This window comes from Ornithorhynchus anatinus, chromosome 11 (assembly GCF_004115215.2).
Source record: "Ornithorhynchus anatinus isolate Pmale09 chromosome 11, mOrnAna1.pri.v4, whole genome shotgun sequence".
Classification (NCBI taxonomy): domain Eukaryota; kingdom Metazoa; phylum Chordata; class Mammalia; order Monotremata; family Ornithorhynchidae; genus Ornithorhynchus; species Ornithorhynchus anatinus.
In genome coordinates, this window is record NC_041738.1 from 34,248,235 (window position 1) to 34,262,032 (window position 13,798).

Sequence of the window (13,798 nt, forward strand, 5' to 3'; positions counted from 1 at the left end):
GCGCCCTCACGCCGCGGTGACGTCACGCGTCCTGGCGCTGCCCGCTTCCAAGATGGCGGCGGCGGCGGCGGCGGCGTCCCTGCGCAGGGCGGGCTGGAGGCTGCTGCCGCTGAGGGGCCGAGCCGGTCAGGGGGCGAAGGGGGCCGGGCCGCCTCGGGGGGGGGGAGGGGGACCCGCCCCGGGGGGGGGGGTCGGGGGGTCGGGGGACCCCGGGGGGCGAGGGGGCGTCGCAAGGTGAGGTGAAGGGCGGCGAGGCCCGGCGTGCCCGGCCTTGGGCCTCCCAGGGCACGAGGGCCTTGCACGAGGCCCAAGGCCTACTTCCGGTTCCGAGCAAGGGTAATCATAATCATAATGTTGGTATTTGTTGAGCGCCTACTAGGTGCAGAGCACTGGTCTAAGCGCTGGGGGAGATCCAGGGGCATCAGGTCGCCCCTCGTGAGGCTCCCCAGTGAATCCCCGTTTTCCAGATGAGGTCACTGAGGCCCAGTGAAGTGACTTGCCCCCAGTCCCACAGCTGACAAGGGGCAGAGCCGGGAATCGAACTCATGACCTGTAGCCACTGTGGGACCAGTTAGGCCCCGACCACTCCTAATAATGGCATAACGTTGGGATTGGTGTAGCGCTTACTCTGTGCGGAGCGCTGTTCTAAGCACTGGGGGAGATCCAGGGTCATCAGGTTTCGTCTCCCATGAGGCTCCCAGTTCATCCCCATTTTCCAGATGAGGTCACTGAGGCCCAGTGAACTGACTGGCCCACAGTCCCACAGCTGACAAGGGGCAGAGCCGGGAGTCGAACTCATGACCTCTGACCCCCAAGCCCGGCTCTTTCCACTGAGCCACGCTGCCTAATAATGTTGGGATTGGTTAAGCGCTTACTTTGTGCAGAGCACTGGGGGAGACTCAGGGTCATCGGGTGGTCCCACGTGAGGCTCCCAGTCTTCATCCCCATTTGACAGATGAGGTCACTGAGGCCCAGAGAAGTGAAGTGACTTGCCCAAAGTCACACAGCTGACAAGTGGCGGAGCCGGGATTAGAACCCTTGACCTCTGACTCCTGACTTGCCCACAGTCCCAGAGCTGACAAGTGGCAGAGCCGGGAGTCGAACTCATGACCTCTGACTCCCAAGACCGGGCTCTTTCCACTGAACCACGCTGCTTAATAATGTTGGGATTGGTTAAGCGCTTACTATGTGCAGAGCACTGTTCTGAGCGCTGGGGGAAATCCAGGGTCATCAGGTTGTCTCCCATGAGGCCCCCAGTTAATCCCCATTTTCCAGATGAGGTCACTGAGGTCCAGTGAACTGACTGGCCCACAGTCCCACAGCTGACAAGGGGCAGAGCCGGGAGTCGAACTCATGACCTCTGACCCCCAAGCCCGGCTCTTTCCACTGAGCCACGCTGCCTAATAATGTTGGGATTGGTTAAGCGCTTACTACGTGCAGAGCACTGGGGGAGATCCTGGGTCATCGGGTGGTCCCACGTGAGGCTCCCAGTCTTCATCCCCATTTTACAGATGAGGTTACTGAGGCCCAGAGAAGTGAAGTGACTTGCCCAAAGTCACACAGCTGACAAGTGGCGGAGCCGGGATTAGAACCCTTGACCTCTGACTCCTGACTTGCCCACAGTCCCAGAGCTGACAAGTGGCAGAGCCGGGAGTCGAACTCATGACCTCTGACTCCCAAGACCGGGCTCTTTCCACTGAACCACGCTGCTTAATAATGTTGGGATTGGTTAAGCGCTTACTATGTGCAGAGCACTGTTCTGAGCGCTGGGGGAGATCCAGGGTCATCAGGTGGTCCCATGTGGGGCTCCCAGTTTTCACCCCCATTTGACAGATGATAATAATAATGTTGGTATTTGTTAAGCGCTGACTCTGTGCAGAGCACTGTTCTAAGCGCTGGGGGAGATCCAGGGTCATCAGGTGGTCCCACGTGGGGCTCCCAGGCTTCATCCCCATTTGACAGTTGAGGTCACTGAGGCCCAGAGAGATGTGACTTGCCCAAGGTCACCCAGCAGACAAGTGGTGGAGCCGAGAATCCACCACCTCTGACTCCCAAGCCCGGGCTCTTTCCACTAAGCCACGCTGCTTCTCTACAGATGAGATAATAATGTTGGTATTGGTTAAGCGCTTCCTATGTGCTGAGCGCTGTTCTGAGCGCAGGGGGAGATCCAGGGTCATCAGGTGGGCCCACGTGGGGCTCCCAGTCTTCACCCCCATTTGACAGATGATAATAATAATGTTGGTATTTGTTAAGCGCTTACTATGTGCAGAGCACTGTTCTCAGCGCTGGGGTAGACACGGGAATCAGGTTGTCCCACGTGGGGCTCACAGTCTTAATCCCCGTTTTACAGATGAGGTAACTGAGGCGCAGAGAAGTTAAGTGACCTGCCCACAGTCACACAGCTGACAAGTGGCCGAGCTGGGATTCGAACCCATGACCCCTGACTCCAAAGCCTGTTCTCTTTCCACTGAGCCACGCTGCTTCTCATAATAATGTTGGTATTGGTTAAGCGCTTCCTATGTGCTGAGCGCTGTTCTGAGCGCTGGGGGAGATACAGGGTCATCAGGTTGTCCCACGTGAGGCTCACAGTCTTAATCCCCGTTTTACAGATGAGGTCACTGAGGCCCAGAGAAGCGAAGTGACTTGTCCAAGGCCACCCAACAGACAAGTGGCGGAGCCGGGATTAGAACCCACCACCTCTGACTCCCAAGCCCGGGCTCTTTCCACTAAGCCACGCTGCTTCTGTACAGATGAGATAATACTGTGTGCCAGACCCTGCCCTAAGTGCTGAGGCCGGGGGAATGCCAGCAAATCGGGTTGGACCCAGTCCCTGTCCCACTAAGGGCTCATCACCTCCACCTCCCCTTTTAATAATAATGTTGGTATTTGTTAAGCGCTTACTATGTGCCGAGCACTGTTCTAAGCGCTGGAGAGGACACAAAGTGATCAGGTGGTCCCACGTGGGGCTCCCAGTCTTCATCCCCATTCGACAGATGAGGGAACCGAGGCCCAGAGAAGTGAAGTGACTCACCCTAAGTCACCCAGCTGGCAAGTGGCAGAGCCGGGATTAGAACCCATGACCTTATGGCTCCCAGGCCCGGGCTCTAGCCACTAGGCCGTGCCGCTACCTGCTGCTGGGTGTTAGGCGGGACGAGCGCCGGACCCGAGGTTACTCTCCTACCTCCTTCATTCATTCAGGAATTGAGTCCCAGTTTCCCAAATCAATCAAATTCATTGAGCTCTTACTATGTACAAAGCACTGTACTAAGCACTTGGGATAATTAATAATTAAATTATGATATTTCTTAAGCGCTTACTAAGTTCTAAGCACCGGGTTACATACAAGTTAATCGGGTTGGACCCAGTTCCTGTCCCTCATGGGGCTCGTAGTCGTAATCTCCATTTTGCAGATGAGGTAAGTGAGGCACTCATTCATTCAGTCGTATTTATTGAGCGCTTACTATGTGCAGAGCACTGTACTAAGCACTTGGGATAACTAATAATTAAATTATGATATTTCTGAAGCGCTTACTAAGTTCTAAGCACCGGGTTACATACAAGTTAATCGGGTTGGACCCAATCCCTGTCCCTCATGGGGCTCATAGTCGTAATCTCCATTTTGCAGATGAGGTAAGTGAGGCATTCATTCATTCAGTCGTATTTATTGAGCGCTTACTTTGTGCAGAGCACTGTACTAAGCACTTGGGATAACTAATAATTATGATATTTCTTAAGCATTTACTAAGTTCTAAGCACTGGGTTACATACATGTTAATCGGGTTGGACCCAATCCCTGTCCCTCATGGGGCTCATAGTCTTAATCTCCATTTTGCAGATGAGGTAAGTGAGGCACTCATTCATTCAGTCGTATTTATTGAGTGCTTACTATGTGCAGAGCACTGTACTAAGCGCTTAGAATGTACAATTCGGCAACAGATAAGAGACAATCTCTGCCCGATAACGGGGTCACAGTCTAGACGGGGGAGACAGACAGCAAAGCAAAACAGAACGAAACAAGTAGTCTGGCATAGACATCGTCAAGATAAAGCAGCGTGGCTCTGTGGAAAGAGCGCGGGCTTGGGAGTCAGAGATCATGGGTTCGAATCCCGGCTCTGCCTCTTGGCAGCTGTGTGACTGTGGGCAAGTCACTTCTCTGGGCCTCAGTTATCTCTTCTGTAAAATGGGGATTAACTGTGAGCCTCACGTGGGACAGCCTGATCACCCCGTATCTACCCCAGCGCTTAGAACAGTACTCTGTACGTAGTGCTTAACAAATACCAACATTATATACACATCATTAAAATAGATAGAGTAATAAATAATATATACAGATATACACAGTGCTGAGGGGAAGGGGGAAGGGCAGAGGGCGGGAGGAGGAGTGGGGAGGGAAGGAGGAGCAGGGGGAAAGGGGGGCTCAGTCTGGGAAGGCCTCCTGGAGGAGGTGAGCTTTTGACAGCAAAGACGTCGGAGATGGGGCTGGATCCCTCCGAGCGGGAAGGAGCTGAGCACACCGAAGGCTGTTCGCAAGAGGAATCCCAAGCCCACCCTGCTCGGGTGAAGGGGTCCCTAGTTGCCAGCCCCTTGCCGGGCTTTAAGCGCTTCAACCAGGGCAAGCCCACCTCCCCTGAGCTGGGCCTACTGATAATAATAGTATTTAAGCTCTTACTATGTGCCGTGCACTGTTCTAAGCGCTCAGGTAGATTCGAGGTAATCAGTCCCTATCCCACATAATAATAATAATGTTGGTGTTTGTTAAGCGCTTACTATGTGCAGAGCACTGTTCTAAGCGCTGGGGGAGATACAGGGTAATCAGGTTGTCCCACATAATAATAATGTTGGTATTTGTTAAGCGCTTACTATGTGCAGAGCACTGTTCTAAGCGCTGGGGGAGATACAGGGTAATCAGGTCGTCCCACATGAGGCTCACAGTTAATCCCCATTTTACAGATGAGGGAACTGAGGCCCAGAGAAGTGAAGTGACTTGCCCACAGTCACACAGCTGACAAGGGGCAGAGCTGGGATTCGAACCCATGACCTCTGACTCCCAAGCCCGGGCTCTTTCCACTGAGCCACGCCGCTTCCCTAAAGCGACTTGCCCAAGGTCTCACAGCAGACAAGGGAGCCAGTATTTGAACCCACGTCCTGTCTTGCCAGCCTGGCTCTCACCCCGAAGCCTTGGGATGGCAGAGGGGAGCCTCTCTGTGAGACTTTTAAATTCCGACTCACTGTGGGTGTGGGCTGGCCGTTTTTCACGCACAGTGGCCGCAACTAAGAAGATATAGTACAGTGCTAAAGGCCTAATGTAGTGGACACAGTAAGCACTCGATAAATTCCATTGATGGATTTCCCAGAAAAAAATGAGATGCCAAAATGATTCTCTTCTCCCGCCCCGCCCCACCAACCTTTTTAGGTAATATTTGTCACTGAACCAATCACCTTCCGGTAGTCTCTCGGTACGTAAAATATTTTATAGATTCTTAGACTCGGGGAGATTTTGATCTCTTTCTGGGATACAGCAGGTTAATGAGGACGCTGATCATGTTATGCCGGAACTAGAACCGTATATCTTAAGTAGAGTGAGCGGAGCTGATTTTTGGATGAGTTTAGATTTGGACCCATAATAATGTTGGTATTTGTTAAGCGCTTACTATGTGCAGAGCACTGTTCTAAGCGCTGGGGTAGACACAGGGCAATCACGTTGTCCCACGTGAGGCTCACGGTCTTCATCCCCATTTTCCAGATGAGGTAACTGAGGCCCAGAGAAGTTAAGTGACTTGCCCAAAGTCACACAGCTGACAAGCGGGGACCCATGGCACCGATGGCGCTCAGAATGATTTGGAGGGCTCTCAAACGTCCTTAGTTCTGAAGAACTGATCATTGTGGTTTCCATTTCAGTGGCCTGGTGTCAGTTGCCTGTAGCATCACGTGCCTTTCAGGCTTCAGCGCAGTTAAGGGCCTCAGATGAACAGAAATATCATCCCCCCCCTTCTTCTGCTCAGCAATCGTATGAGTCGCAGGCAACGGAAGACTCCGATCCGGGGTCCCCACGCTCTCGTCCCAGGTATGGCCTCTTTCACTTTGGTTCTAGTTGCCGTCTCTGGGCAGACAGAGCCGGCCCAGGTTCCGGGCGAACCGGGTGCCCACAAAATCGTACAGAATCTCAACTATAAATCTGGGTTCGAGTTTGCGCATGTGTTGACTAATTGGAAGGGAACAATTTGTGCAAATTTGCCCAGTGTGCCAAAATACCTTAGGCCGGCACCGTCTTGGAGATTCTTTTTTGCCGATGGTACTGCTAAATCATTTCTGGGAGGTGCCTTTGGCTTTTTTTTTTTCCTGAGATGTCCGCATCAGGTACACGATTTGTCTTGCTCAAGCCACTTTTATTGGCTCACGTAACCCCACAGTCCTTTGGCTTAACTCTGTGGTTGGTGATGCAGGTTAGAGGGATTGAGGTCTTTTTGCGGATCTCGATGTTGCCAAGACATATAGAACCTCAGCGCAGGTGGAAAAGAGAACGTGTGCTGTGCGCAATCCGGTGATGAAAAGACCCAGGTTTTGAGAGGAACCGGGGGGCTGGTGAGCAGATGGGGCCGAAAAAAAGCTACCCCTTGCTCAACTTTTTTCACTCGACCCCTGCGACCCAAATCAGACTCACTTTGTCCTTCGCGGCCTTGTTTTGCCGGTTCTCGGTTTCAGGTACACAGATCAAGGTGGAGAAGAGGAGGAGGACCACGAGAGTGAGGAGCAGCTGCAGCATCGGATCCTAACGGCGGCCTTGGAGTTTGTGCCCGCTCACGGCTGGACGGCAGAAGCCATTGCCGAAGGGGCTCAGGTATGTTAACAGAGAAAGATTGGGGTGAGCTGCGTAAACAGCCTGGAAAGCAGCAAGGAGATAATAATATTAATAATAATGCTAATAATGGAATTTGTTTAGTGCTTTCTAGGTGTCAAGCACTGTTTTAAGCTCTAGGGTAGGTGCAAGTTAAGCAGAGGGGTTACAGTCCCTCTCTTACCTGGGACTCACAGAATAAATAGGAAGGAGAACAGGTATTTAATCCTCATTTTACTGGTGAGGAAACTGAGGCCTGGAGAAGTGAAGAGACTGGTCCACATAACAGACAAGTGGCAGTCGGGATTGGAACCCAGGTCGTCTGTCTCCCAGGCCCATGCACTATCCACTAGGCCACGCTGCTTCTCATGAGCAGACAGAAAGAAAATGGGACTTTCAGTCATGACACCAGGTTTCTTGGTAAATGACAACTTGGGTGGATTTTGGGAACTCTTTTCTCTGGACTGTTGAAAGCGGTAAGAATCCACTTTCAACAGTAAGAATCCATCTGGAATCTTCCCCTCTCCTCCCAAAAGCCTTCTCTCCCTGCCTCTGAGTCTTCCCACTTTCTCTCCATCTCTTTCTCTCTCTCGCCCCGCTCTGTTACAGTCCCTGGGCCTCTCTAGTGCAGCAGCTGGCGTATTTGGGACTGACGGAAGTGAATTGATCCTGCACTTCGTGTCCCAGTGCAACTCCCAACTCACCCAACTGATGGAGGAAAAGCACAAGCTGGTCCAGCTGGGCCAAGCCGAGTGAGTAGACGATCGGATGGCGACAGTCCAAGGAGCAGGCGTGGCGGGGCCTCGGTTTCCCAGCCCATCGGGGGAGGCGGGGGAGTTCAACAGAGAAGTATTCATTTACATAATTATCTGTCTCCCCTCTAGACCGGAACCCTTTGTGGGCAGGGAGCGTGTCTACCAACTCTGTATTGTACTTTGCCAAACGCTTCGTACAGTGTTGCACACATAGTAAGTGCTCAGTAAATACCATTGATGGTGACGATGACTGACGATGAGCGTAATCACCCATATCAGAATTAATAAGAGTCTGCGTGCCCGCAGGATGCGGAATTTTTGTACCAAGAGAGTGTCTCACAGCACTCAGTCATATTTATTGAGCTCTCACTGCGTGCAAAGCACCGTACTAAGCGCCTGGGAGAGTAGAATATAACAGACCCCCCTGCCCACAGTGAGCTTACAGCCTAAGACAGCATGCCCCCCTTCGTACAGTGCCCCTCAAAATGTCTTCGGAGGGCGGTGGGGAAAGGAGGTGCAGGAATGTAACTGGCTGACCCCTGGGTGGGTTGGGAAGGGGCCAGCGAGTAGGTAGTGCCTGAAGAGGTGTGATGAAACCTCCCTCATTTCTGATGCCCACGCCTAAGCCACCCAAAGCTTGGGTAACCCAAGTTGCTGCCTGTAGGGGATAGTTCTTTTTTTTTTTGTAATCATATTGGCTGAGAACTTACTATGTGCCAGGCATTGTACTAAACTCTGGGGTAGATACAGGCTAACTGGACACATCAGTCCACGTCCCACATGGGATTCACAGTCGTCATCCCCATTTCACAAAAGAGGGAACTGAGGCACAGAGAAAGCGAAGTGACTCGCCCCAAAGGCCCACCGCAAACAAGTGGCTGAGCCGGGATTAAGACTTTTCACGAGACATCTTTTGTTTAGGGCCAGCCACCGGGTAGCCTGTCCTGAGATGGGTAACCTCAGGATCCAGCTGTTGGCCCCTTCTACCAGGCCATAATTATATTTGGATTGAGCCACTCCTACCCTGTGACTGGGCGGATCAGCATAGCTTCAGACAGGCTCTGCGTTCATAAGATCCAAGGTTTTCTCTTCCCTCTTCCAGAAAGATGAAGACAGACGAGTTCCTGAGGGACGTGGTGGAAACCAGACTGAGAATGCTGATCCCGTACATCGAACACTGGCCTCGGGTACCACGTCCACATCCGGTCCGCCGATAGATCCTATTTGTAGTGGCCCGGCAAATAACACGAATCGTCTTGGAGCGCAAGGATTTTCCCAAAATTAAGTCAGTGAGGCGAGCCCCAGTTAATGTGTGAAACCCAGGCCTGCTGATTCCAGGGGGCTCACGCGGTCCAAGGTCCCTCCCTTGCTCTCTCTTCCCCCAGGGCTAAATAGGGATGTAAGCATGAGAACAGCTTCAGGCATTAGCTTGTGTCCTGAGCTAGGGTAGGGGAAGGCCGGAGCCTTGCAAGAAATACCGGGTGTGAATTTAATCGTGGTCAGCCAGAGGAAACAGCAGGAAGGGAGGCCTAGGGGGTGGAAGACCCGGGTTTGGGGCAGGCAGCTGTCTCCGGGACAGAATTCCCAGCATGGGGACCGTTTCCATAACATCCACCTCCGCACTCTGTGATTCAAGAGGGGCCTGCAGGCAATTTGCGGAAAAGTCAGCCCGGGTAGGGCCTCTAGGAAAATGACCCCTGCTTCAAACAGTGCTGTGCACACGGTAAGCACTCAACTGCCAGTGATTGATTGAATTACCTCCTGTGGAGGTCAGATGATACTACTTCAGTGCTCAGAACAGTGCTTGGCATATAGTAAGCACTTAGCAGGCACCATAATCATCATTATTATTACCGAACCCTCTTCTCCCCTGGGTTTGGAGTGGGCAGTGTTTATGCTCTCTGAGAGTAACAGAACTAGCCACTGGCTGCAAGGTTAAAACACCTTTGTCCTCTCCTCAGAAATGAACATGCTCTTCAAAGAGTGAATTGAGCTCATTACTGTCTTGTCCCCTTCCGTCATGTTGTTGGGCTCCACCTGGGCTCTGGTGGCTCTCCTAGGTCCCGAAGCTTCAAACCTGCAGCAGGTCATTCACGGTGATAAATCCACTCTCGTTGTTGTAGCGGGCAGTAGGTTTGAGGGCTGGCAGTGGTATTGAGGCCTTCCTGTCTGTCTGAGGAGGCTCTCGCCTTACGGATGAGGCATCCAAAGGCCAAGGGATAGTCCTTGGTGCAGCTCTTGGAGAGACCAACGACGACTCTCCCTTTTGCTGCTTCTCTGAGGCCGTGGATTCGCGGTTTGTCCTGCACTGGACAGTCACTTAGGTCACCCCTAGGTTGCTAGGTAGTGGTTTAAGAGAACAAGTGGAGAAAATAGCAGTGAATGGGAGACAAAAAGCCCCCCCAAATTCAGTTGCTGCATAATCCTTTCGTCTAAGAGTAACAAAATGGCAATCCTAATCCAGTAATGGTGTTTGTCTCCTTCTGTTCTCACCTCAGGCCCTCAGCATCCTCCTGCTCCCTCCAAACATCCCAGCCAGCCTGAACCTCCTAACCAGCATGGTGGATGATATGTGGCACTATGCCGGAGATCAGTCCACTGATGTAAGTGTCAGCAACCAGGCCCCTGCCTCCCCCGACTCCACCCCCCCGGCTTTGAGCACTGACCCCGGGACAGCCACTGGACACTTGGAAATCTCTGCCCTGAGGCTAAGAATAGAAGCTTCTGCAAGTGCCCAGAACACTTGACTAGAATCGATTTTTGCATAGGACAGGCGGGGCCATTCTCCTGTTAGGGAAGGGGGAAACTGAGGCCCAGAGGGGCCCGGGCTTGCTTAAGGGTATTCTGGGCACCAGCAAGTTTTAATTCTCGGCCCGGCCTCCTCTCCGCCCACTTTGTCGGTCCCCCATATCAGCAGACCGAATCAGGGCTCCGAAGGTCCTGATTCGGCAGACCGCCTCCGTAGGACCACGTTCTCCTCGGCCTCCCGAGATTCAGATTCTGCGGTAGAACCTGACTGTTTTTCTTTATCGCCATTGACTTCATTAGCTCCACTGCCAAAAAAGAACCCCGGAGAGACTCCCGGCGCTTTAAAAAGAACTCCTCTTCCCCCGGCCCGCCTCCACATCCTCCGCTGAGGGATCGCCAAGCCCCTTTAAGGCGGCCCCCAGCAAAGCGTTAGCCTCGTTAAAGTCACCGTCTTTCTGGCAGGAAATAAAAAGGAGTTACTTATACCATCGTAAAAGCAATTAATAAATGATGGTGTGCCATGGAATCCAGGCCCGGGAGGTGGGGGAAGAGGCTCCCACCGTGGTCATAACAAACTGCTTTAATAAACTGTCCCCGCCCCCTCCTCAAGTGGGACTATGCCACCAACCGCGTCGGTAGGAAAATGAAATTGGAAATCAAAAGAAATTAAAGGAATAAAACACCAAGCAGCTGAGACAGTAGTTTGGAGATGGGCACGCAGGGACGGGCCCCTCCTCCCCGAGTCAGAAAGTTGCTGAGGATGTCTGAGTTGGGATCCTCCAACTTCCCTATTTGCTGGCCAGGCTTAGTCTGTCTGCCCGTGAAGCAGGAGGACCAGGGCTCGGTCAGGTCCCGGGATCCATCCCGGCCGTGATCATCTCCCGGCTTTGAACCCGTGTAGGTTAACTGGTACACCCGCCGAGCGGTGCTGGCCGGCATCTACAACACGACCGAGCTGGTCATGATGCAGGACACGTCCCCCGACTTCGAGGAGACCTGGCGATTCTTGGAAAACCGGATCGGCGATGCGATGGCCATGGGTCACACAGTCCAACAGGTACACCTTGGCCCTGGCCTTTCGGAAACGGCCCTGGGGGCAGCAGGGAGGGAAACGTGGACCCAGAGAACCACGGTGCTGGAAGACCTTGACCTCCCTCTGGTCCTGAGGGGCCAGGACTCCGTTCTGGGAGGTGGCCGCTATTTTTTCTTTTTATGGTATTTGTTAACCGCTTACTGTGTGCCAGGCACTATTCTAAGTGCTGAAGTAGATGCGATAGGTTAGACACGGTCCCCGTCCCACATGGGGCTCACAGTCTTAATCTCCATTTTGCAGATGAGGTAACCGAGGAACAGAGGAGTTTAAGTGACTTGCCCAGGGTCACACAGCAGACAAATGGCGGAGCTGGGATTCGAACCCAGGTCCTTCTGACTCCCAGGCCCATGCTCTACCCACTTGGCCATTGCCGTTTCTCCATACGGAGAGTCCACTTGAAGAGAGAAGCTGCCTAGAGATGGCTGTAGACCCCACCAAGCTGGGCTCCTTTACACCTGCTCGATTCTTCTGCCCGAGCTAGACTGAGGCTGGCCCAGCTCAGCTCCTCTTCTCCTTGGCTTTCACAGGTCAAGTCCACCGGGGAGGCCCTTGTCCAGGGAATGATGGGAGCAGCCGTGACCGTGAGTATCCCCGGGAGCTTCAGCCTGTGGGATCGGTTACGGTCCGACTCTCAGTTATCCTGGCGGGTTGTTCTTAGCCCGTTTCGGTGTCTCTCCCTGACTCAAGGTCTTCCTGATCTCCCCCCTTTCTCAGTGTTCCTCCGAGGCAGGTGCCGGGGTCCCTCCCCGCCCATCCAGGGCTCACGTGGAGCGCTCTCGCCTTTTGAGTGGTCGGTGGTCTTTTCCAAACCGCAGCTTCCTTTCATGAGCCGAGAGCAGGGGTGGCCAAACTGTGGCCGGTGAGCCACATGTGGCTCCCAACTCTCCGGGTGGCACAGACACATTTATTTTATAGTTCGGTCTTTCGCCTCTCCTCTCGCCCGCTCCCCCGTTCACCGATCCCGTTGAAAGAACCGTCTTGATCGGCGACTCTGATTCACGTTACATCTCAGTGGTTCTTCAGCTCATTAGGCTTGCCCATCCTTGGCTCAGATGCTATAAGTGGCTCTGAACCTGACCTGGAGGAAAACAGATGGTCAGGGGTTCAGTTCTTCGTTCTCCCTGGCCCATGTTCACCTTTTCCTTCACTCCTCCCTTTGCCAAATGACAACATGAACGTTGATGAAAACCTCAGCGTCCATGGCTGCGAATTTCTGGTCACACGCTGCCACAGTCAGAGAGGCAAGGGGAAATGGCACCAATCTGACAAATAGCAAATGGTCACGTGGAAGGGAAAAGGTCGGTTTTAAAATCAGCCCGGAGGGAAGGCTCTGGGGGTTATACATCATCGGTCTTTATAGCCCACCAATTCAAGTCACCATCGAACTGGAACGACAGTTACATTTGTGTGGACAATCTCAGGGCAGTCTGACTAGTATCTCCCTTCCCATGAGCACATCTCACAGTCCACGACAGGGCTCTCACGTTGCCACGCGTCTGTTTCCGTCTCCTTTGCACCAGCTCAAGAACCTGACGGGCCTGAATCAGCGCCGATGAGGAGAGAGAAGGAGTTCACTGCGCCGTGAAAGAAAAGTGAAGGAGTTAGTTGTCTGGGATTACCGTGGACACTCGATTGAAGCATCCAAGGGCCACTGATGCTCTCTGACTTTGTGGCCAAGCCAAACCTCGCATTGTGACTACAGTGTTGGCTAATTAGAATTTGAATAGACTGTCCAAGCCAAGGCTTCCCAATGCCTTTGATTACCCTCCCATTTAATTGTTCATTCACCTCAGGGGCAGGCAGATCATATCCTGAAGCACTTTCGGGGGCCTATAAATCGGTGATGGAGATATAATCGCAACCCAGTGCTAGTGATAGCCATCATTGTCCCCCCCCGAAGGCCACGCTGTAGAATCCTTTTGTGGTGATGCCACCGTGAGATTTCGCCCATCACCCTGATTCTCTCTCCTTCCATTTTTGATACCACCTGAGCCAGCGGAAACCCTGGGTTTACAGGGAGTTTTCCAGATAGCAGCTTTGCCCATCCGACCCACGCGTATGATTTTGGGCCGTGCAGTCGTTATTCTTATCGAGTCCACCCAGATTTGGAAGTTTCTGTATTGAGATTATGTAAAAATGATAATAAAGATTCCCATTTGAAGTGATTCTCTGTTATCTTGGCTAATAGGCACAGGACAGTAGTAGTAATATTTATTTTTATGGTAGTTGTTAAGCGCTTACTATGTGTCAAACCCTGTTCTAAGCGCTGGGGTGGATACGAATTAGGTCAGACACAGTCCCTGTCCTGCATGGGGCTCATAGTCTAAATAGGAGGGAGAACAGATATCCCCATCGTACAGTTGAAGA

At 52.6% G+C, this 13,798-nt stretch overlaps 1 protein-coding gene across 2 annotated transcripts; it reads left to right on the plus strand.

The window, feature by feature from the left end:
• Positions 1 to 40: 40 nt before the first annotated feature.
• Positions 41 to 13,596, plus strand: COQ9 (coenzyme Q9). 2 transcript variants are annotated; one of them, XM_029075706.1, is made up of 9 exons: positions 41 to 125; positions 5,899 to 6,064; positions 6,703 to 6,838; positions 7,445 to 7,587; positions 8,693 to 8,795; positions 10,089 to 10,193; positions 11,240 to 11,395; positions 11,959 to 12,012; positions 12,952 to 13,596. In XM_029075706.1, the coding sequence occupies exons 1-9, from the start codon at positions 53 to 55 to the stop codon at positions 12,985 to 12,987; spliced, it is 972 nt and encodes a 323-aa protein (XP_028931539.1). In that variant the 5' UTR covers positions 41 to 52; the 3' UTR covers positions 12,988 to 13,596. The 2 variants fall into 2 exon arrangements, with proteins under 2 accessions (XP_028931539.1, XP_028931540.1); XM_029075707.1 differs by having other exon boundaries at positions 8,693 to 8,777.
• Positions 13,597 to 13,798: the final 202 nt, after the last annotated feature.

Coding starts and splice junctions, on each gene's coding strand:
- COQ9 (XM_029075706.1), top strand. CDS start 53: ATGGCGGCGGCGGCGGCGGCGGCGTCCCTGCGCAGGGCGGGCTGGAGG. Junction 8,796..10,088: donor GGGTACCACGTCCACATCCG/GTCCGCCGATAG, acceptor TTCTCACCTCAG/GCCCTCAGCATCCTCCTGCT. Junction 12,013..12,951: donor TGATGGGAGCAGCCGTGACC/GTGAGTATCCCC, acceptor CCTTTGCACCAG/CTCAAGAACCTGACGGGCCT.